Here is a 25,195-nt window from a genome sequence, read left to right as displayed (position 1 = left end):
AACGAGAGCTGCTGCTGTGAGCTACATTGTGTTTCCAAATACAAGGTCGAGCTAGATGGTTTATTCTTTACGCTCGTGTTTCCAAAACGTTTTTTTCTTTTATTAACTGCGTTTGCTTTTATTTAAACATATTGGAATATTTTTGAGCGGACACACAAAACAACACAATGCGAAGTCCCCGACTGAGAAGGTAGAATTGTGTTGAAGATGTGCTGGTTTTGGTACATCACACTAAAACCTTGGGTTTCAAATCATTTCATGACAAATCAAACCAGTTGCTTCTCCAGTTTCGTTTCCGTGCAGATACATCTCTTTAATTTCTTTGTTATTGTGAGCTTCTGAATTTGTTTGAGGGTGCTTCCTCTTATTTTGTTTGACATTTCAAAAATATATTTCTCCATCATTTATACTTAATTTAGCGTTGATAGAGAATTACAAATGATTCGAGGGTATCAGGTAAAACAGGTAACATAAGCGGATCAGTCGACCAATCGGAAGTGGCTATGCTGATGCAGTAAGGCAGGGGGGGAGGAGTGAAGGGAAGGCAGCAGGAGGCACTCTGCTCCTTCAGCCATTGTACTCCATTGACAGGCATTTGAATGAATCGGAGGGTAAACACAACTGTAAATGATTTTTTTCTATAACTATGCATGATTTCATTTAAGACTGCAGAAATCCTTGTTTATATGCCGTTATATATATATATATATATATATATATATATATAGAATATCTTCTCTGTTGGACTCTCATTCCTTTTGACCTTTTGCTGTTATTCACTTTAAACAGAACCAGGATGTTTAGATGCACCTTCAGTCCGCTCTCGTGCCTCGACTCCATATGTTGTTTGCTCTTGATGTGCACTGCTGCCACGCCGAGCACAGGTAAGAACACAGACCCCCCCCCCCGACCACATTTATTTTTAAGCAGTTTTTTTAGCAATGATTACTGTCTCCTCTGTGTTGAACACCACTGAGCTGCACAAGCCTCAGTAGGTTTCAACTTGTGTTACCACGGCGCTCGCAGTCTGTCCAATCAGATTGTGAAATTGTGTCTCCAGACAACTGCTGGCTTTGCCAAAACATCCAGGGATACGGCTTCAAGGGTGGGGTAGATTGTATTAGGCTGGACTGCAAATCTGACGTATACAAGTATTTCCTTCATGTACAAAGACTTAATAACATTTGCTGTCTTCCTTTTGTTTCTCTCTCTCTCTTCAAAGCTGTTTCTTCTCAACACATTTCCTCTGGGTCACAATGTGAGTCTGACTCACCAAGTGTGCCCTTATATTTATTTTTTGAATAAAGATGGGAAAATTAAGAAAACAAAAACAAACTTTTATGGCTCAACACTTGCAATGCATCTCTTTTGTGTTCTCGACATCCCTAAACTAATTTTTCCCACTGGTTTAAAATGTTCTGAAGAAAATTGATTGCTTCCTTGCATTGAACGCGGCTCGGAATAATTCCGGTTTATATTCCTGTGCCACATTTTGCTGTGACAATTGGCTTGTTTGTCTTTGTTCCCTTCATACCCAGACCTCATTTGAGGAAAGAATCTGAATCAATATTAAATGCATCTATGCAAATGTACGTGAGGAAAATATATTGTGGTTCTGTGACTGCGCAAAAATAATTATTAACTTGAATTATCACAAATCATATCTATCTTTAAGAAATAAAACAAGGGATTATGAAACAGCCATTAATAATTTAAAGCTATTCTGAATTTCTAAATTCCCCGAAGGGATGCAGGTGACATCCAACGGGCCGCAGACTGTCCGGAAGGCTGAGGGGGAGGGCGTGACTTTGGGGTGCAAGTTCACACCAAGCCCTTTGGACACTGGAATGCTGGACATTGAATGGTCTGTCGTCAGCCCAGACACCACACAGAAAGATCAGATGGTAAGAAGCACAGTGTGAATCGCACAAGTTGGACTGTAAATGGAATCAGGTAACATGCTGTGCTGCTGACCTTATGGTTGATGGTGTTGCCCCCGTGGCCTAACGTTGACCAGGTGGCATGCGTGAGAATAAACCTGTTTATGAAAACATGAGAGACACACGAAGCTCTGGTTAGCTGCTTCACCACAGGATTTATTCTGTCTAATAATAATACAACATCATCAAATGAAACAATTCACTTTAAATGCATGTAACCGGTGAGTGCAAATTAACAAAACATTACAGCCTGCTCCTTTAACTGCAAGATGGCGCAGATAGCATACTCAATGGCTCCGCTAGCTTAGCATATTAGCATGTTGTTACATGTTACACAATACCACAAAAACGAACTCTAACACTCTTACTTTTACACAAACCCAAATCACATAAACATTAACAACATGTTTAGCCTCCGCAATGCATTTCGCCTGTGCTTAAAAGAGGAATATTAACACACCTGTTTATGAAAACATGAGAGACACACGAAGCTCTGGTTAGCTGCTTCACCACAGGATTTATTCTGTGGTGTTTTAGGTCTCTGCGGGTGCTGATCCCTCTAGAGGCGTACATGCGCCCCCTAGCGGTCACAATGAGTTGCATTCGACGCTATATTTAATTGCCAAACCTGCTGCATTTATCTGTCTTAAAACCCAAAAAATATTAGACCCTCTTTCAACCTATGCCATACTTAACTCCTTACACACTCCCCTGTTTAAAAAAAAAATGTCTCCTGACAATAACAGTCAATATGAATTATAGGGTACCAATGCATGTGTGTAGGGACTGTAAGCATAAGGGTTGGGGTATATGAAGTGTGGACCAGGGGACCCATGGTAGGCAGGCAAGCTGGGCAGTAATGTGTTCACACCCGCAACCCATGGCTGGTATGATGGCTGACCAAACTGATCATAGGTGAACATCTCTCTTGGCCTCATTATCCTCTGAGATCTCCTGGGCCCTTCTGCCTCACCTCCCTGGCTCTCTGTCTCAACATGGTGTTGTTCTGTCCCCATTTGGTGTTCATCTGTCTCAACTTGAATGTCATTCTGTGCCTGTCTTTCATCTTGGCCAACTTCAGCATCCTCTGTGGCAGGAAAGAATTCATCGGCAGTCACTCGAAGCTGTGGTTGGGTTGGAGAGAGGTCTGGCGACTTGTGACAACATTTCGGCCGCTGACTTCTCGTCACCCTTCGATAGCATGGGATTTGGATGTTTTGATCATATGTGAACTCCTCTTCATCTGAACTATCTGTAGCTGAATTGCTGTTTGAGACATTTGTTTGTTTGTGTCTTGGTTGTTTTGGTACATTGGCAGGAAGGTTCTCTTCTAGAGGAAGTTCATTCACCGGCATCAACAGGTTCCGGTGAAGCACACGAAGAGTCTTAGGCCCTTTTTCCGACTGCACCTTGTAGACTGGTCCGCTTCCAACCCTCTCTACCACTCTGTGAATCACTTGCTCCCAGTAGGCACGTAACTTCCCAGGGCCTCCTCTCTCTGACAGGTTTCTTACCAGCACCCGATCGCCTGGTTGAAGCAGAATGCCTCGGACTCCTCTGTCATACACTTTCTTGCCTTTTGACGAGGATTTCTCACTATTGTTGGCAGCTATTTCATATGCAGAGCGCATCCTCTCCGCCCATTTTTGTGTGTATGTGCGTCTGTCTGTTGTGTCTGGCTCTCCCTTCGGTGGGAACAATAAGTCGATCGGTAACCGTGGGTTTCGACCATACAGAAGGAAAAATGGTGAGAAGCCTGTTGCGTCATGCCTGGTGCAATTATAAGCATGCACGATGTGAGACAAGTGATCTTTCCACTGACTCTTTTTTTCTTCAGCCAGAGTTCGAAGCATTTGTAGAAGTGTTCGGTTCAGCCTCTCCACTGGGTTGCCTTGTGGATGATAGGGCGTGGTACGAGAGTGAGCAATGCCAGAAAGTTGTTGGAGTCTACTGAACATGCTATTCTCGAACTCTTTTCCCTGATCATGGTGGAGCTTTTCGGGGTATCCAAAGCGAGGTATAAAGTCCTGAAATATTTTATCAGCAGCTGCCTTGCCAGACTTATTCCGTGTTGGATATGCCTGGGCGAAGCGTGTGAAGTGGTCGATAATGACCAAAATGTACTCGTAACCTTGACTTTGTTCGAGGTGGAGGTAGTCAATGCAGAGCAGTTCGAATGGAGCACTGGTGGTTATGTGTCCCATGGGAGCTCTCTGTGGCATATTTGGGTGTTTTTGCTTGATACACACACATCTCTTAGTCACATACTCCTCAATATCATCTTGCATATACGGCCAATAAAATCTTTCACGGGCTAGATGTGTCACTTTCTCCACACCTACATGGCCCATATCATTGTGCAGTGTCTTCAGCACTCTCAGCTTCAGTTTTTCAGGAAGGACTAGCTGTCTGTGTTTGTCAGTCTGACGATACAGAATGCCATTCTCCACAACCAGTCTGTTCCACTCATAGAGTAGTCTTTTTGTCAGTTTTTCCATATTTCTTTTGTCTCTTTCATTTGGAATCCAGTTTTTGAGTTTCAGGGATATGATCTCTTTGATTGCTAAGTCCTCATGTTGTGCTTTTGCGATGTCTTCCGGGGTGACACTGGCAACACTGTTTGTTGGAATGGCGTCGTCAGTTACATCTCTGATTTGTAATGCTGCCACCCAAGGCACATCATTTTCCTGTGTTGCTTTTCTGCCTTGCCACACTGTAGACACGACATCAGGGGATATGGACTCAGAATGCTCCTCAACATTATCCCTGAGACTCAGTGGGTACCTTGACAAAGTGTCGGCATCAGCATTCATTTTTCCAGGCCGGTACTTTATGTCAAAGAAAAAATCGGAAAGTTCCCCCACCCATCTGTGCCCAACAGCGTTGAGTCTAGCTGTGCTGAGGACATAAGTCAACGGATTGTTGTCCGTAAACACTGTGAATGTTGGAGCATAATACAGGTAGTCGCGAAACTTTTCACAGATGGCCCATTTGAGTGCTAAGAATTCAAGCTTTCCAGAATGGAGGTGGTAATTCCGCTCTGCTGGAGTTAGGGATCTTGAGCCATATCCAATAACACGTAGCTTGTTGTCTTGTTTTTGGTACAGGACAGCACCAAGACCCTCATTAGACGCATCTGTGTGCAAAACAAAGGGGAGATCGAAATTGGGATAAGCCAGGATGGGAGGGTGCGTTAACATGCCCACTAGATTTTCCAGAACAGCTTGGTGTTCTGCCGTCCATATGATGGGTGTCTTGGATGGCAGTTGTCCTCTGTCTCCTTTCTTGGCTTTTCCACTCCCTCTTTGGATCTGCGTTTTGATGTTGTCAACCCCAGCAGGTTTCTGGTACAGGTTGAACAATGGCCTTGCCAGGCGGGAAAAATCTTGAATAAATGAGCGGTAATATCCCAGAAATCCCATCAGGGACTGGACATCTCCCACAGTTCGAGGTGTCCTCTCTTTCAGAGCCATTACTGCTTTTAAATCCTCTGGATCGAGCTTGACTCCCTCTCCTGAAACAATACGGCCCAGGTAACGAACCTCTCCTTTGAAAAACTCGCACTTAGCTGGTCGGAGTTTAATGCCGTTCATTCTCATCTGACAGAGTACTTGCTTGAGGTGTGTCAGGTGTTCTTCAAATGTGGCAGAATAGCATAGCACATCATCCAAGTACGGTGCACAGCATTCATCCCTGATTCCCTCTAATACACCCTCCATACATCGCTGAAAGGCTGCAGGTGCATTGGTTAATCCAAATGGAATGCGAATCCATTCATACAGCCCCCATGGTGTACTGAAAGCTGTCATGTGTCTAGATTCTTCGCTCACGAAGCCTTGATGGTATGCACTGCCTTGGTCCAGTATGGAGAACCACTTATTGCCCCCCAGACTGTCTAGCAGATCTTGGATTCGTGGCAGCGGATGACGATCTGGGATGGTCTTTAAGTTGACTCCTCTGAAATCCACACACAGCCGCAATGTTTGATCCTTTTTCCGGACACACACAACAGATGAGGAATAGGGTGAAACAGATTTACGGATCCAACCTCTGTCCAAGAGATTTTGCACATGCTCCTTCACTTCCTTGTACAGTGGCTTAGGTATGGAGTTGTAGGATCTCTGAACAGGGATGTTATCTACAAGGTTGATCTTGAGCTGTAAATTGGGAATACAGCCTATATCTCCCTCTCCTTTTGTGAAAACATCACACTCTTCAAATAACATCTGACGGACAGCCTCTTGCTGTTGATCATTCAAATGTTCCAAATTTACGGGGGGATGCCACTTTTCTTTTGTGTGTTTTATTGTGGGATCACTATCGGGCTTTGCTTCAGCATCACTGACTGTTTCAACCCGGGCAGAGCACAGTTTGGTGTCACTAGTAAAGTTTGATGACTGCTGTGGGGAATGGAGATTGATGGCCTTGCTGTTAACAATTTCCTCTATGCAGCCCAGATGAGTTCTTGGTGGTAAAAAGATGTCGTGCTTTGAGGGGTTGTGTATTGGAATTTTTACTGTTTTATAAGAGCCCACAGTTACATCTACAAGAGCTGGAAACAGGTCTAACCCTTCTGGCAACACATCTCCCGCATTGGGCTCAAACAGCATTGTTCCCCCTGCTGGCCATGCCCTGATCTGACACTTTACCTGACAGCTTTGGCCGCTTCGGATTGTGAACCCTCTTTTTCCACTTTTTACGGTGGTCCTCCCCCGTTCTCTTTGCTCTGTTCGAGTTGGAGTCTCACTGACGGCTGAGACTATAGCTTCAGCTGTGTTTGGATTGACTTGCATTGTCTCTGCTAGTAAGTCACTTAAGCTGACACTTTCTGCTTCTTCCTGGCTTTCCAAAATGATTTCCTCAATTACATTAAAGCCGAGCAATGGACCACTGTCACAGTACTGACTTACCAGCATGGGAACCTGTATAGCCACACTTCCATGTTTTGCACTTTTGATCTCGAGCAGTAGTTCAACCCATCCTTCATAGGGTAATTCAGTCCCATTGGCGGCAGTAACTCGGAGCTGGTGATCTGGAAGTAGTGCATCCAGGGACTGGATTCTGACATGCGGTAGGTGCATCTCAAGCCATGACTTTTCTAGGATGGTTATTTGGGCTCCACTGTCCAGTAACATATCAATCTTGACACCATTAAGAAAACATGTTACCGTGCATCTCCTCCCGAGCAGTTTTGCTACTCGATGTCCTCTCCTGCATCTGGGTTTTGGTGACCCTTTACTAATAGTCGGACGTACTTGTTTCTGGCAGGTTATGGTAACATGGGACTCTGGTTTGGCTGTGATCACTGGTGGCCCCTCCCCAGTGACCTCGTCCAGTTTCCCACCTGCTTGACTAGGCAACCAACAGCTCTGTGACCGTCCTGACCACATTTAAAACAGTGGGTGCAACTGATGATCCCATCCGCGATGCATTTCTTACACCTCCCTTTTGGAGCAGGTGGTGGTTGCGCTGACCCAGGTTGGATGGTGTTAACAGGTACCGGAGTAGTTGCAGCTGAGCTGATAACTTTTTCAAGGCTCTTGGTGAGGGCTGAGACTTGAGCTGTTAGCTCGTGGATAGCAGTGCGGTTGGCTTGAACCTCTACTTGGGTCTGCAGAACATTGTTTTGGATCTCAGTAGGAGCTTGCACTGCCTTTTGTTTTACCCCTTGCTGTAGGACCTGCTGAGTGGTATGTTGTATAACATTAACAGTAGGTGTTTTTGTTTTAACGGGACGGCCAAGGCGTGTTTGTCTTTCTACCTCCTCACCGACTGACTGAGAAATTATTTCTAGAATTAAATCTTCAGAGCTGTCCATGTTTACAATGTGAGGTTTGAGGTCTTGCCTTACATAACTGAATTTTTCGTGAAGACCTTGATACAATGAGTGGAGAAACACATCCTGTACTAACTTACTGTCATACTGGAACTCAGACTCACTTCGTCGTGCTGCAAACAGAACCCGTTGCTTTAGCCCCATCAGACGGTACATGAACTGTTGTGGGCTCTCTTTATCAGTTTGTTTGGCATGACTAAGTTCCTGGAACAATTCTGCACTGCTCTTATCTCTTAGGTGTCCTCTGAGAAAGCGTTTTAGTGCTGCTACAGTCAATCCATCTGTAGTCATCAACATCTCCTTAAAGGAACCTGGTTTGATTATTTTTATGACGGTACGAATCACTTCTGTCTCTGTGAAATTTTCAGCTAACCCCTCGTCAATTTGTTTACACAGGGTGTTGTAGCTTACATCAGAATCCTCATCAGAAATCTGCCCACAATGTAACTTAAATTCCCTGCGTGGCAATAAATGGGTTACATCTCTCAACTTAACCAACTCCGTGACATTCATTATCTGATTACCTTGCGATGATGTCACCTTTACATTATTACTCAAACCTGTAACTGATACATCTTCACCTGACACAGTCTCTGCTTGCGGTGCGGGCTCCACTTCATCCGAATGTTGCTGCCGTTTCTCGATGAGGTCGTTGAGGAAGAGAAGATGAGCCATGCCTTGGTCCTCTCGACTAGTCAGGTTATCACCATTCAGGACAGCCATGATGAAGTCGAAAAGTTCCAGCTCTGTTGCATCCTCTCCAGGCACCTCTTCCTCCTTTACCAGTTCTTCGAGGGTGGCAGCCAACTGGCGAAGCACGTCTGTGTTGGCTGAGCTGGTCAGTTTGATGATCTGTCGCTGGATCCCTCTGCGCAGGTCTCGTAGAGTAGCCATGTCTCGATCGATAAACTCTCACTCGTGAGTCCAGGTACTGCTTATCAGGTTCAATTGTATTGATGAGCTTCTATTCACCTTAGAAGCTCATCCCGGACGAGCCCCCAAATGTTGCCCCCGTGGCCTAACGTTGACCAGGTGGCATGCGTGAGAATAAACCTGTTTATGAAAACATGAGAGACACACGAAGCTCTGGTTAGCTGCTTCACCACAGGATTTATTCTGTCTAATAATAATACAACATCATCAAATGAAACAATTCACTTTAAATGCATGTAACCGGTGAGTGCAAATTAACAAAACATTACAGCCTGCTCCTTTAACTGCAAGATGGCGCAGATAGCATACTCAATGGCTCCGCTAGCTTAGCATATTAGCATGTTGTTACATGTTACACAATACCACAAAAACGAACTCTAACACTCTTACTTTTACACAAACCCAAATCACATAAACATTAACAACATGTTTAGCCTCCGCAATGCATTTCGCCTGTGCTTAAAAGAGGAATATTAACACACCTGTTTATGAAAACATGAGAGACACACGAAGCTCTGGTTAGCTGCTTCACCACAGGATTTATTCTGTGGTGTTTTAGGTCTCTGCGGGTGCTGATCCCTCTAGAGGCGTACATGCGCCCCCTAGCGGTCACAATGAGTTGCATTCGACGCTATATTTAATTGCCAAACCTGCTGCATTTATCTGTCTTAAAACCCAAAAAATATTAGACCCTCTTTCAACCTATGCCATACTTAACTCCTTACAATGGCAAAGAAGACTCTGTATGGATGCAATTGATTTTTGTATAAATCAAAACCTATTCTGATTTTACTGTTGATAATGATGAGTGTCACTTTATCAAAAATGACTATGATTCCTCCCAGAGAATCATCAGAAAACCTCTCTCCGACATTGCCAGCACAATAAGCTAAGTATAAATTTGAATAAAATTAGGTTGGCACAAGCACCAAAACCCAGAGTACAATCGCAGACTCCTCTTCAGAATCCATGCCTGACATGTTCTCAATCTCGTGATGTGATCGCACTGTCAATGCCTAAATTAGAATTCAGTGTGGAGTGTGGATGATCTCCAGCCACCTTTTTTTAATTTAACAGGATTGAGTTGATTATTCCATTTGCTTCAAATCAAATGTCAAATCAATCAATACAGGGACACACACTGTCTGGCACCACACACATGTAGAGTATTGATTTGTGCATAATCTGAATGATTTACATGCTTTCAAACAATTTAACAGAACAGTCTGTGACAGTTCTGTATCCTATATTCATCTAAATATGATGCAATAATACATTAAAGCTGCCTTATTTAATGTTTGGCCACTAGGGGGCGTATAAACTCAGAGTCGTCCCGACATGCAGCTTCCCCGCCGTATTCCCATACTGTCAGGTAGCACGCTAATATATACTGATCTTTGTCTCAGGTTTGGACCAACATTTTCATGCTGTTTATGTAATTTACAGTCGATTCATGAGAATGAATTATATATAGATAATATAATACAGCACATTGACAATTTGTTTGTTGTTGTCTTTGTTTTCCATCAGCTCATGTCCTACGCCAGTGGCACGAAGTACATCCACGCTAAGCACGCTCTTGCCAGAGGGCTCAACTTTGCTACTGCTGACCCATCGGCGGGTGACGCTTCACTATCTATAGCAGCGCTGGCGCCTGCTCAAAGTGCTACATATCAGTGTAAAGTGAAGAAACCGCCTGGCGTGGACACACGCAAGGTGACGCTGGTGGTAATGGGTAAGCACTATGGGTGTATCTCCATTCGTCTGACTCATTCAGCTTTAACATTAATGTCTCATTACATAGAGTCCCACAAAGCTAATGTTATAGTGCCTTCAATCAGTCATGCTTTTATCTTTTAAGACTTAAGAGAGACAAATAGCAATGAACTGGCGGCTTGTCCAGGGTGTACCCCACCTCTCGCCCGTTGACTGCTGAGATAGGCTCCAGTTTGGCCCGCGACCCGATAACAGATGAAGCAGTATGAATGAATGAATGATTACATAAAATTGTCCATAGTGTATGAGTGTGTGTGTGTGTGAATGTTTGTCTGTCTATGTGTGTGCCCCCCACAATGTGCTGGCGACACATCCTCTCACCATAGCAAGCTGGGATGGGCTCCAGCAACTCCCGAGACCCACCAAAGTGAAATAAGCAGTAGAAAATGGAGCGATGGATAACGCTTAGGTTTTTTACACAACCTGCTCAGAATCCCATCTAAAAAAAAATATTCTGTCTTATTTCACCTCTTCTTTACTTGTTGTGTGTTTGTTTTTCCAAATACTCTCAAGCTGAGATTTTACACACACTTCTGAGCACACTTCTGATAATGGAACAAGTTGAAATCAGGTTCTGCAGATTAGCTACGGTCATGATGTTGACCACCAAGCACTGAAAGAACTAACTGACGTAGAGTCTTTGAAGAGTGCAGCACGGTGGTGTAGAGGGTAGCGGTGGTGCTTCACGGCAGGAAGGTCGCAGGGTCAAATTCGACTTGACTGCTGGGATAGGCTCCAATGGATCCCGCAAAATTGATTTGTGATTGATAGACTGAGTCTGTGCAGACTGGATTACCAACAAAGCAATTTTCAAATCGAGTATATTAATTCTGAACCAGTGGCAGAGGAGAGCCGACCGTAGTCTAACACACTCACGTGTGAGTGGGATCTAGGAGGTCAGCACTGTGGCAGATTTATTCACACCAGAAGTCCCAAACATTCTAATAGGCTGTGTTTACAAAAGAAATGTGGCCAATTGTAGGTCGTTGAGTTTTTAATTTTAAAACCTTGCAGCCTTTTGGCTGTCATTGGGCATTGATGCAGGGGTGAGAAAAATCCTGGGACGTCTGGCGGTAATGTTTGATTCATTAGTATCTGTTTTCATGCATAATTATTGTCTCAGCCAAAGCGAAACTGTCAAGAACCTTGCAGAAGCTAAATCAAAATGATGAAGCACGAGTGGGTAAGCGTGTGTCTTAAGTGTAATATTCTATTTTGGTTATGGGTTTTATCTTCTATGCTTTAGATCAGATGAAAAAAAGAGCTAATAGTATTGCAAGTAAAAGCTATGTTCTTTTCCCACAACCAAAACTGTGAGAGGAACTATCAAGAATCATTAATTCACATTCATTCTGTATCTGATCTTTTGAAGAAAATAGTTACCATTTGATACAGAATTTATTTTGATTTCATCAGAGTATGCAGAACATTAAAAAAACATTTTTTTGCCAAATCTTTCAGAAATTGAGTAATTTTTGATCATTGGATGCAATTACCTTGGATATAAACTGCATTCATAAAGCAGCTTTTATATAAAAAAGTAGTTCTCAAGACTCGCTGTCAACCAGATGAAACCTCCGTTCATGTTTGTTAACAGTAGCAGAGCGATAATAGATATACATGTATATTGCAAATCTCACGTCATGATCAAGAGCAAGATAAGTGACTTAAAACCTGCTTGAATGAATGGATGGATTGCATTTGCTTAGATAATAAACTGAAGAACATACCAGTATCATCATTCTCATCTTCATTAACACCACTTCCAAAGTATTCAAAGATTTCCGTGTAATAAAAGCAGTCTCAGCATTGACGTAGCTCATCTGGCGTGAATCTGTGTCCTTGGCGCCAGTTTGACTCCCGTATTAACTGAAATAGCAACAGGGATGTGTCCATTTGTCATGTGATTTCAGCAAAGCCGTCTGTGCCGAAATGCTGGGTGGAGGGAGAGGAGCTGGTCGGCGAGGCTGTGTCCCTGCACTGCAAGTCTGAAACAGGCTCCACACCCTTATCGTATGAATGGAGGAGGGAGAGCCAGGGCCCCCACCCTGCCCCGGTCAAGCAGAGTAAGCATGACCTCTGCTGATGTCATGATGCTACTACAAAACAAAGCGTGTGTGTGTGTCTAGGTGCCCCTACAATGCGCTGGTGACACGTCCGGGGTGTACACCTATCGCCTGTAGTCAGTTGGGATAGGGTCGAGCAACACCTGTGTGACCTGCATGGCGGATAAAGAGGCCCTAAACAAAACAACCTCAACCGTCTTGTCTACAAGGAAATGGATGTATGGATGGGTGTGTTTATTTGGCTGTTGAGAAGCAGGAAACTTCATTTTACAGTTTGTGGGTTTTTAGTATCTTTCAGTGGCGGGCGGTCAGGGCCTGCAAGGCCTTCTCTGCTTGCCTAACATAACCAGAAATCAAGAATACATGATCATATTTATGATAAAATCAATTTAATTTTATGTATATATATATATATATTCTTCACATTCATGTCATATTATATTCCAGTGATGTATTTTTAGGTGAGAGTTTTTATCCAATCAGAATTCAGCTAGCTTGTGTTGCCAGGTGGATTTCATAGTACCAGTGGCAAGTACTATCCGTCTGAGACCTTCAGAATCGGCGCTGCTTGCCGTCTGTGTTGTGTGAGTGAACGGGCTCGTAGAGTTGAGTTGATAGACAGTTGCGATAGCCAATCAGATCACGAGTTGGTGAAACAAGTCCTTCCTGCTTGTCTCACGTCACAACTCAATAACGCGTCCTGTGATTGGCTCTTAGAGTTGATAGACAGTTGCCATAGCCAATCAGATCACGAGTTGGTGAAAGTAAGGCCTTCCTGCCTGTGATTGGATACTCCGTGTGAGAGGGCAGCGCTAGGCATATTGCGTCATCAGCTAATCAGCTGGCACCGGTACGGCGCGACCCACCGAAGATAAAACCACAATTATTCCTGCGCTTTTAACCCACAATGGCCGAAGGAGGGGAAAGTGTGGATTTGGTTGTGGATATTTTTGAAAGGCCATTTTCAGGACGGACCTTTACAGAGAAGCTACTAGCTTCGGCTCACGAGAGCTAGCTTCAAGCTAGCTCCGGAGCTAGCTAACCTGTCCCGGGTGGGGAAAGGATTGGTACGCCGCTTCCAGGCTTCAGACTTTTGGCTTACAGCTTCTGAGGGTCGCTGCAAATTGTTCTGCTGGGAATGCCTTTTGTTTGCAAGGGATCGATTTAATGTTTGGAGCAACACTGGATTTAGGAACTTTAAGAAAGGAGAATGGATTTTGTTTTCAAACGGGACAGCCGTTTTGGTGAGTACCAACATTGTATTTATTTAACATGATAACAAAATAAAATCACAGATATACCGTAAATGCAATGTATGTAAATAATATGGTGCGCCGGTGCAGCTGTGTGATTGTAGTGGAAGTACAACACGTTGTGTTGCAGTCTTTCTTATATTAAACTGCAAGTTTGCAATTTAAAGCTTCATGGTGGACTTTAAAACGTTTTGGAAAAATAATGTTAAATTCCCTTTTATTTATAGCTTTGATAGTACCACATATAGTGGTAAGTTTTAATTGCTGATGCAGTTTATTGATTTTTAAATGCTCCGGAAAAAAATATCCTGTGTTGTACACGATTGAGGTGATGCAGCACCCAGTAGTGCGTAAGTGTGTGTTTGTACATTATTTCTAAAGCAGTGGTGTCATAAATGATGGTGTTATGAGGGGTATTTATTCAAGTCGGACTAAGTAGGACTTCACTGAAGGCCTCGGTGTAAAATGCACCGCCCGCCACTGGTATCTTTATATGTTTAAAAGCTTGAGAAACCCACAAATTCCACAGTACTATTCAGGATTCATACAAGTTTCCCCAAATAAAATAAAAAATACATGGCAAAGAAAGAAGAAATAATAATAATAATGAGGGACAGCAAAGCTCTTTCACATTTCTCTCCATTTCCTTCTCACACCTCTCTCAACAAAAGCACTCCCTGAAATTATTCCGGCATTGCTCTTTATAAATAGCATTGATCGATGTCCTCTTACCGCCAGATATGCAGCAAATTGACTGCAAACAGACTGAGCGTGTGAGCAGACGTCGTTCTCACAACTCTTCTTATTTATAATGAGAACTTGACATTATTTTCTAGCGTTCCACCTTTGTATGAACTATTTAAACAGCACGATAAATGTGCATATGCACGTGATGCTTGTGCATGTAATCAATGTGTTTTTGTTCTCTCAGCTGGGACGACCGGGGAGCTGAAAATCAGCAACCACTCTCTGAGCTCTGCAGGAATATACCGTTGTGAGGTGAACAATGCCGTTGGATCCCAACTCTGTAGGATCAACATAAAAGCAAACAAACGTAAGGACCCCCCCCCCCAGAATCTTCCCATCCAGACACATACGATCGCAAAATAACTCAATTTCGTCCTTGTCAGTCCGTCTTTGTAGTGCAACAATCTTTCCCTTTGCATGCTTCACACTGAATAATGACTCGAGGTTGGTGAGTGTAAAAAGAAAATCCTACAAAGACAGAATATTTTTGATTATCTTACTCTACTGATTTTCTGCCGTTGAGCGGTGAGCTTCCAAGATAACGCAGAGACGATTCCGCCGTCTTCGTACATCAATAGTCCCTATTGGCTTTATAAAGTGCAAATGAAACAAGATTAAGTCAGCATGGGGTAATAAGCGGAATCATTAAAAGCACGCCAGCACCTCTCTGAACAAGACAGATGACAGAAAAATACCAGCGCTGTCTCACAGGAAATAAAGTAAGGAGACGCTGGTGAGTCGGCCTGGAATAATTATCTGCTTTCAGCACAATACAGCGCAATATCTGGATTTCTATACTTTCATATCGTGGAGTAGATCCATATCTTATCATCAACGGAGTCCAGCTGGTTAAAGCAAACAACACACCTTCCTCTGCCATCACAACTATCCATCCATCCATCCATCCATCTCTGGATGCAGACTCTCAATTAATTTAGGTCCGAAACATGGAGACAGTTTACAGTATTACAGCTCGACAATCAATCAAAGAAGGGATTAATTCAGCCGACCTTCCTTCCCCTTGTCTCCTGCTCCACGGAGGAGCGTCAAATTGTCCTGGGTGGAGCTCCAGCTGTCTGGGTCTGATTTGGAAATTACATTTGACATTTATTTTATAGGTTACCTTATTAGAGTAATGTTGAAGAGGCAGAGGAGTAAGAAAAAAACCCACAAATGAAAATGTAGATAAGCAAACAGCTAAGAATATGACAATGACATAAATAAACAAAAAATAATGGAGTTTGCAGCAGGTTGAGGATTATAAAGGATTATATGGGCTAATATAATAGATAGTAATTCTTGACAGGTGTGCAAACATAAATGGCAAGAATTAAACATATAGTAGAAAAAAGTTTTAAAATGTACAACGCTACTTTTACTACTACCTACTACAAATAATAATAAAAAAATTAAAATAATAGTGTAAACATTGGTGGCGTTACTGTTACTGTTACAATGATAAACTGTTAAAAAGCATTAATAATGGAGGAAAAACTAAGAATAAATAATAAATAAAATCCTAAAGAAATAAATAATTGTTCGAAGCACATTCGCCTGAACATGCAATGAAGTGAGAAGTAAATATGAAAAGATTCCATTCATGTCATAGTTGTTTCTTACTTTTTTGTTTCCATGGCGACGGTCGTGCGAGCCTTTTCAGCAGTTGATAGCACCATTAACAAGCTGCATTTAGTCTGAATCTGTTTTTATGGCTCTGGAACTTCCCCCACTGGAAAGGAAGACTGAATATGGCAGCAAAGATAACATTGCAATGCCCCTGGCTAACATCTGGTCAAAGGACAAGGAAATAGGCAAAGTGAGGAAATCAGGGACGGGCATGCTCACGTCTTTTGCGTGAGCATGATAGAAATAGAAATACCGGTACCTGTTTATATGGTCAACGTGTGCAGCATGAAGGAAGCCACAAAGACTTGATCCAGTTCATACACCATTCATTGTGCAGCTCAATTGCATGCGAGGACAAATAAAGTAGCTTGTTCTTTGTTTCTGTAATAGCACGGGACGAACTTTCGGCTGCCCTCAATGTTTCAACCAATAAAAAGGGTCAAAACCCAAAGGCTCCGTTAATGAATTCTATTAAAAACTACTGGTTTAAACAGCAGCAACGCAACAAAGCCCTACTCTCACCGTAAAGCGTAATAAAATAAAGCGTAATAGAGTTTTCATCATTACATCAAACATAGAATATGTTTATAAATATGAATAAATCACCCGTTCTACCATGGCAACAGCCGGGATGTGGCATTCCACGCACCACCTGTTACCATCATGGGTTCGCTGTTCCCATTAAAATTTCCTCCAGGCTGTCAGAGCTGCTTCTTTTCAGCTGCACTCTGGGAAAAAAAAAAAAAACTCACCGCTGGATGAACCATAATTGGAAGGAGCCATTGAATACATTGATTCCAACCTAAACAATTGGATGTGAAACAATTTGTAAGCAATTCAGCACAATGGTTTGTGGGTTTTAGTTGTGATTTCACCAATTTGCTTATAATTGTCCTCCTGTGTATTTAGGGCATGTGTTTTCCTTCTCTAAATCCTCAGCTCATTTCTATTTTCAGAATTTTGCTCTTTATTGCATGTGCCTGCTTCGCCTTCCCTTCACCTCACTTTTGGTCTCCTTTATTCTGTGTTTCTTCTTGGACCTGCCCAAAGTAAACCTTGACACAGATGTTGTCTTTTTCTGCCACTGAGTTTGCATTGCGTATATGAGAAGATAAACATATGGGATTTCAATACTTTTGCATCGTAGGCGGGTTTCAGTGACTCTGTTTATGACTTAACCTTTACCACAAAATATCTGGAACTCCCTACCAGTCCTTCAGAACTGAGGAAGCCACTTGGATGATAGGCAAAAACATCTTTAAGCTTTTCCTATAAAAGCTTATTTGCATTTCAGCTTAATATTGTCATATATGTTTAATCTTACTTTTTGTTTTTTATACTTCACTGCGAGTTATTTTTGCAATCGGATCCTTTTTGATCTGATAATAGCTCAGAACTCAGATTTGCCAAAGAGCTCAAAGTGTCTTTTCTACTCTGCCGCAAGCTCATAAGTCTAACAACAACGTTTGATCTTGCAATGGCGATGCTTGAGTTGGTAAAGTGTTATCAGACTATGATCTGCTATTTTGTTGATTTTAAAATCTGAAATTACCTGTCAAAAACTTGATCCATCGGTCATCCATTTCGACAAAATGCAATATTATGTCCATTGCGAGCTGGCTTTCAGCTTGAAAAAGGAGAGGAAAGACACATCATTTAAAAAATAAATACTTAACGTAAATGTTTTATATAAAAAGTAACAGAAGCAAATGTGTGAAAAGCATAGTTTATATTTATATAGTTTATCCTGACCATGGCGCAGGTGAGCCGAATTACCCTGACAACACAATTCTACTCATCTGGCTGCTGGAAGGAGGGGTCTACCCAGGGAGGGGGGTCGTCATGGTGACTCGCAAATGGAGAATTCCATCCCCCAAGCTCAAAGTCTGATATCTAAAATACACATATTGATATCACAATGACTTCTATCTAATCCTAAATAAAAGTGCACTTGACAATTTGGGCGTTACATGCTTTTCGATAGAATATATATTAAAGTGTGTGTGTGTGTCAGTATTATATTATATTATTGTGATTCTTGAACATTTGCTGTCCCGAAGCTTCTGATGTTATGTGTTTTGTGTTTTTCCATGTGTGTCTCACAGCTCCCGACAGATTTGGGGTTTTAGTCGGTACTGTTGTGGGTTCCCTGCTCTTCATCTTCATCGTGCTGATCTTCATTGCAATCCTCTACTGGAAGATGAGCAGCAGGCATCGCTATGAGAAGGAGTTTTCCAACGAGATCAGGTAATGTGTAAGGCTTCAGCTCCAGCGGAGACAAAGTCCAATGCGTAAGAAAATGAGTCCTCTGTTAGTGGAAAAGTTTTCCCCTCTGAAAGGGTTTGAACATCCATCCATCTTCCTCCGCTTATCCAGGGCCGGGTTGCGGAGGCAACGGTCTGAGCAGGAATTTCCAGACTTCCCCTTCCCACCGACTCAATTGGACAAAATACTATGGATATTTTTATGGACATTTTTATGGATATTTTTATGGACAAACTATTGAATTAGCTTCGTTATGCAAAGAGAAATGCAAGAGCCCAGTTATCTATGCAAAACAGACATGCAATTATAATTATATGAGAAACTCAGCAGCTGAAAAAAATAGAAAGAAAATCGAGATGTAGAGAAAATCAAGCATCGTTTAAGACTTCTTCAGATAAAGATCAAACTTCTAAGGCAAATGTTTCCATTTGATTTGATTCATGTTTATCTGTATTCTTAATAGCGCAGATGGAGTTATTTCAGTCTCTTGGGAAATGTCACATCGTACTATACGATCTGATTAAATCCCATTACGATTCAAAGTGCTCGAGCTTTCTTTAAAGTGCAGAAACAAACTGACTTCTTCAGGTAAATTGCTGTAAATACCATCAGCTCCCTTATACGTGCCTTCTGAAAGCCTGGAAATAAGTCATTAAAAGTTTCAAATGTTTCTGCCCTTGATGATCTCTTTCTTCCTTTAGACATCTAACGCATTCTAAGTGTCAACAGATGTAGCTTACTTTGACTTGGCTTAATACTAGCAAATCTCGGAAAACGTTGGAAAGTGATGTTTCAGAATTGGTAACATTTGTCTACAGCTCAGAATCCACACACTATATCTCATGTATTTCATTCACCTCTGTGTCGGTCCTCAGTCATCCAGGTTGAGGTAAATCCTGACAAAGTCTCTTGCATGAGAGGTGAAAGATCTTCAACCTAATTTAGGCGAGTCCAGTCGGTTCTTCGTTTTTTGCTTTTTTTGTGAGTTCCATCTCATCAATGACTGTATTTCATGGCAGAGCAAGGCATCGTATGTGAAATGCTGCACTTCTCAAACAGAGATTATTGAAAAGCAAAGAAAGGCATTGACATCTAACTTTGGAACAAACCTCCACAATCCAAGTCCAATTTGCACTTTGTTTCGTATTTGCTAATTTGTATTTAATTTTGTCATTTTCGATATTATTCTAGTGAAGATTTCTCTCTTCAACTAAATGCAAAAAATGACTAAGCTGCAAAGGTCAGCGTGGGATAAGGTCTCCAGCAAGAAGTCATTGTTCATGCTCTTTGTTGGCGGTGTGACGAACAGGATGCAGAATGCAGAGCTGCTCCGGGGCCGATGTTCTGCAGTTGAACTCGCATCCTGACATCTCCATTTCTCCTTTTACAAAGGAACAGTACGCCCCCGCCCTTACCCCACCCCAAAAAAGGGGGAAAATAGCTATAGTTCATATGCTGTTTGAAACAACCAACATGTTTTCAAAGCAGCTGTTGGAAATGAGATTGCTGTGGGAGGACAGACTCGTCTTCAGGAGACAGGAAGGCCCTTCAAACTATAGTCCTGACGCGGCTTCTCCGTATCTATGACAAACAGCAGTTCATCTCTCGTCTCATGACACCTCAGTGAAATGTTCACAAAAGAGACACAGCAAAGCAGTAATCATTTGGGCCATGATACAGCATCAAGGCTGCTGTTTCAGTGCAGCGGAAAACTTCAGAAATGACTCATGTGGAATATCACGTCAGATAAAGAAATGCACCTTATCTAAAACTAATATCTGAATACGTTGGTACAGCTCTGTGTGTGGATGGACAAGCTGGTGAATTTAAACAGCTGCTATCTTGACTTCAGCATTTTTACACCTGTCATACCTGCAGAGCCTCTTTGGGGTCATCACTTTCAGTTTCAACTTTCATGTTAATCTTCTACTACTACTGCTGTAGTTTCAGCTTGTCCTGTTCGGGGTCGCCACAGCAAGTCAACCTTCTCCACTTCACCCTGTCCTTTGCATCGTCCTCCCCAACACCAGCCTCATGTCCTCTCTCACTACGTCCATGTATCTTCTCCTGGCTCAACCTCTAGCTCTGTTTCCTGGCAGTTCCATCCTCAGCATCGTTCTACCGATATAGTCCCTGTCTCTCCTCTGGACATGTCCAAACCATCAAAGTCTGGTCTCTCTGACCTTATCTCCGAAACGTCTAACCTCCACATCTAACCTCCACGTCTAACCTTTATCTCTTATTGTCTCATTTGTAATCCTATATCCAACCTGGTCACTCCCAAGGAGAACCTCAGCATCTTCATCTCCTCCACTTCTGGCTCCACCTCCTGTCTTTTCCTCAGAGCCACTGTCTCTAAGCTGTCCATCATGGCTGTCCTCACCACTGTCTTGTAGACCTTTCCCTTTCCCTCGCTGACACTCTCCTATCACAGAGCACACCTGATACTTTCCTCCCCCCATTCCAGCCTGCCTGCAGACGATTCTTCACTTTATATTGATAGGATTCTTCCTTTCCATATTCTCTCCATCACTCTGTACTGTTGACCCGAGGTACCTGAAGTCCGCTACCTTTGTTACTTCTATTCCTTGTAATCTCACTCTTCCTCCTGGGACCTTCTCATTTCTGTTTTACTAGAGCAGACCCCCACTTCTCTAAATTCTCATCTACCTGCTCCCTGCTCTCACTGCAGATCACAATGTCATCTGCAAACATCATATTCCAAGGAGCGTCCTGTCTCACCTCATCTGTTAGTCTATCCATCACCATGGCAAACAAAAAGGGGCTCAGAGCTGATCCCTGGTGCAATCCCACCTCTACACTAAAATCCCCTGTCTCTGCTACTGCACACTTCACTGCTGTCGTTCAACTGTCATGCATGTCCTGAACTATTCTGACATGCTTTTTTGCTAGTCCAAACTTCCTCATGCAGTACCACAGTTCCTCTCGAGCACACCGCCATAGGCTTTGTCTAGATCTTCAAAGACACAATGCAGCTCCTTAATCTTCTATGCTTGACCTGTTAAGAATTTAATTGATGAGACGTTTAACTGACTCGTTCGTCAATATTCTTGTTCATGGTGTAAAGACATTTGCAAACAATACACATACAGTATAACACACACATCGGTCTACGACTCAACAAAGCACTTTATGTCCCATTTTACTTTCATAGGAGCAAATGTATTCATTTTACTAGCAGAAATCTGAGTCTTTGGCCTTCACAAGATCAGAAAATGCCAAAGTCGATAAGTTGTGAGGGTGTTTTCTTTGACAGTGAAGCAAATCCCAGCTGGCACGGCAAAGTTACATACATTCAGAATGCAAAGTAGCTGCAAAGCTCCAATGTTGGCAGCGGTGTTGATGAGGGATGAGTGCATTGTGTGCCTCTTTTTGGTGTGTGCTGGCTGAGACCAGTATCAGAGTGAATTTTATCCCTCAGAAGAAGAGGGAAAAAGTGAAAACAAGGTTTCAGAGAGAGCCAGCGCTCCTGGGAAGAACCTCAAAACACGCAACAACAAAGATTTATGCTCTACGCCTACAGGTCACTTTTATATTGCTATGCTGTGCAACCACTCTGGTAAATATGGATGCAAGAAGCTAAGAAAACACAGATTTCCTTTAATACTATCAACTTCATGCGTGTGCCAAGCAAAAAAAATGAATCAAAGGCATTAATTAATTATTCCAGCAATGATTAAATTCTCCACCTGTTTAGTTGCTGTTTTGTTTTGGGGGCAGTGGGCAATATTGTTGCCATCACAGCAACAAGGCCCTGGGTTCAAACTCGGTTCAGGACCTGGGACTTTTCCTGTGTGGATTGCAATGTTCTCCCTGTGAGAACCTGGGTTCTATCCAGATTTTCCGGCTTCCTCCCACCAACGCAAGTGTTCAATAAAGGTTAATCAATTACTATAAATTGTGCATCGGCCTGTTGTGGGGCTGTATGGGGCTGTGTTGACCTGGCGACGTGCTCAGGGTGTACCCTGACTCTTGCCTAACACCAGCTTGTACAGGCTCAAACCTCTGACCCTACAAAGGCTAAGTGGCTACAAATGGATGGGTGACTTCCCTTCACCTCAAAACTAAATTGATTTCCTATTAACAGACTAAATACTGTTTACATTTTTACATATTACATTTAAAGTAACTTTGAGAGTAAGAGTATCTAATTTCAAAATATTCTATAAAAATGATCATTGCAGCTCTTGCTCGAAGCTTCATAAATATCTTTACGGTTCTGCATTCCTAATGAGAGCTCAGTCCATTTATCTGGAATTTTATCATGAAAGGCATTTTATCATGAAATAAATGAAGCACAAACTCTCTTAATTCTAAGAACTGAGCTTAACTTATTTCTGGAGCAGTGGAACCTTTTTACCGTTGTTGTTAATGTTCTTATATTCTCCTCTGATATCTGAACAGAGAGGATGCTCCACCTCCCGGGAGCCGCCCAATCAGTCGCTACATGAGCCAGAGCACCAATCAACACCCAGATGTTACTTACTGCCAGGTGGGCAGGAGTGAAAGGAGGACTTCCAATGAAGGAAGCAGGTTCCCTCCAGCACCGAACCACGGACTCAGATGAACATGAAATGGACGTAGTCTAATCATCTTGACAAGCTGAAGTGAAAGGTTTTTATCTCTAATTGTAATTGTGTTTTTTAAGATCCAGAAAGGGCCACTTGAACAAATGAAATCCAAATCCATGAAGTGTGGTAATTGTTCATGTCAATTATTGAGCTCATTATTTCTTTTCTTGCCAGATAATGTAGAATTGAAGTCTCTCAGGCCGTAGACTCAACGTACTTGTAAACCGTGTTTAAAAATTGTAATTATTCTAGAAGTTTGGCATTTTATAAAAGGAAATTGAAGGAAACAATATTTTCTGTATTTTCTTTTGCAACTTTAACCAAGTTAGGGTTCCCAACTTTAGCTGAAGCTTGGGGCAATAAAATAAATTACCCTCTGCGGTGTTTGATTTGAGAACAATTTGAACGATTTGAGCTGATTATAATGTCATTCATTTATATCTTGAATCAGCTATTGGTTAAACAGTGACATAATATCCCACCTGATCAGGGTGATTTCTCCAAACCCTGAACTTCGGACAGACAGAAGACCAACAGGAAAAGCAGATATTCAGCACAGATGATTTTACATGTGTCACATATTTTACACATATTACTGGTACCATCCATATTTAATATGCACAAATATTGATAATTTATGCAATTTATTGCAACTATGAGTATTAGTAATTGTAATGTTTTGTTGTGTGTTGTCAAAATAATTGAGTCTCAAATTTAAACCAAAAGAGAAATATTTATTTCATAGACCTCATTTGGAAATACTCAACCATTGGAAATTTCTTTTACACTAGTAAGTACTTTTTCTTTTCTGGGATGTATGGACAGAAGTCGAAATATCAATAGCCACATGCGAGTTTTTGTCCACTACATAAACAGCGACTAAATCTTCTCCCCGTTCTGGATGACATGGAGGCCTCCTCTAAATTTCCCTGTCACAATAGTAGGACTTTGAGATTTGTCAGATATTGCAAAAAAAACAAACATGTCAGACAGTCAAAAGTTTAGAAACTAAACACACCAGCATCTTCTGCAAGTCTTTGTGAACCAGCCAGAGCTGAAGTGCTCAGTGATTTCACTTCTCTTCTCAATGAAGAGTGTGAATTGATTTATTATTTACCAATCTGAGGCAAACAAACTCCTTTGTAGAATTTCATTTTTAATAAATAATTTCTTATGTTTGCCACTTTGGTGCACAGTGAATCATTTAATTCCTAAAAAAAACAAAACAAAAAAAACATTGTAGTTGCTGAGAAACATATCAGTACTAACAGCAGGTTAAAATTGTGTCAATAAATTCTTTATGGCATTACTAGAATTAAAAGCAAACACTGAGCACTGAACCCCTAGAAACTCACAAAACAAGTTGAGGGCTCATGTTCACGTTCATTTTGACACCTAGCCTTCCTTCAGATTCGTTATCTTCTGACATTATTTTCAGCAGACTGCACAGCACCAAAATAGATTTCACACATGGGGTATAAAAAACAAACAAGTGGACAACATCAAGAGAAAAAAAAATACTCCTGTCACCTGATCAGCTGTAAGAAAAATAAGGCAAGGTACAAAAAATCATGACAATCAATTGATCGCCGCGCAGACATTAAAACATGGCTGAATTTGGCTTCAGATAAACAAAAAATGTTGGTCCAGTTTGCGAGATTTAAAAAAATAAAATAAAATCATTCTGTGCAAAAAAACAAAAACAAAAAGTAGACACTGACATCATGAACACTGAGTGTGAAGTTGATGTTTCAGTTTTGTATCCGTCCATTTGTATCCATAGACCAATGTGAGCTAGAAAACCCTCCAATTGTCTGTGTGAGTCCATCCAGTCACCCCAGTCACCCAAGTCGTCCACAGTATGTGGTAGAAGTGCCTTTCCTCTGCTTTTGCGTGTGGAAGAGCTGCCCTTCTGGGGGTGGTAATATCCTTTACTGGCTACTGCTGAGGTTCAGAAAGACCATTCTTCAAAGGCACCATACTGCACATTGGTCTGTGCTTGTGTGTGTGTGTATGTTTGTGTGTTTGGGTCACACACACGGGCACACGCATACATGGAGACGTAAAGCCAGCCAGCAAAGTCTATTCCCTCCACTCGTGTAAACCCCACAAGGCATCGCCATGACAACTAAGGCAAAATCTCAACATGAAAACGGAGCAT

The 25,195-nt window shown here is 42.1% G+C and overlaps 1 protein-coding gene across 1 annotated transcript; it reads left to right on the top strand.

Moving 5' to 3' along the window:
• Positions 1 to 1,748: 1,748 nt before the first annotated feature.
• On the top strand, positions 1,749 to 23,030 carry LOC137916203 (coxsackievirus and adenovirus receptor homolog). The gene is made up of 6 exons (XM_068759281.1): positions 1,749 to 1,904; positions 10,240 to 10,444; positions 12,399 to 12,551; positions 14,736 to 14,858; positions 18,283 to 18,424; positions 22,868 to 23,030. Exons 1-6 carry the CDS (start codon positions 1,749 to 1,751, stop codon positions 23,028 to 23,030), a joined length of 942 nt encoding a protein of 313 aa, XP_068615382.1.
• The last annotated feature ends 2,165 nt before the right edge of the window (positions 23,031 to 25,195 follow it).

The sequence above is a fragment of the Brachionichthys hirsutus genome, unplaced genomic scaffold, assembly GCF_040956055.1.
Source record: "Brachionichthys hirsutus isolate HB-005 unplaced genomic scaffold, CSIRO-AGI_Bhir_v1 contig_650, whole genome shotgun sequence".
Classification (NCBI taxonomy): domain Eukaryota; kingdom Metazoa; phylum Chordata; class Actinopteri; order Lophiiformes; family Brachionichthyidae; genus Brachionichthys; species Brachionichthys hirsutus.
The sequence above is the reverse complement of the archived record's forward strand: the minus strand, read 5'-3'. Positions and strand labels throughout refer to the sequence as shown.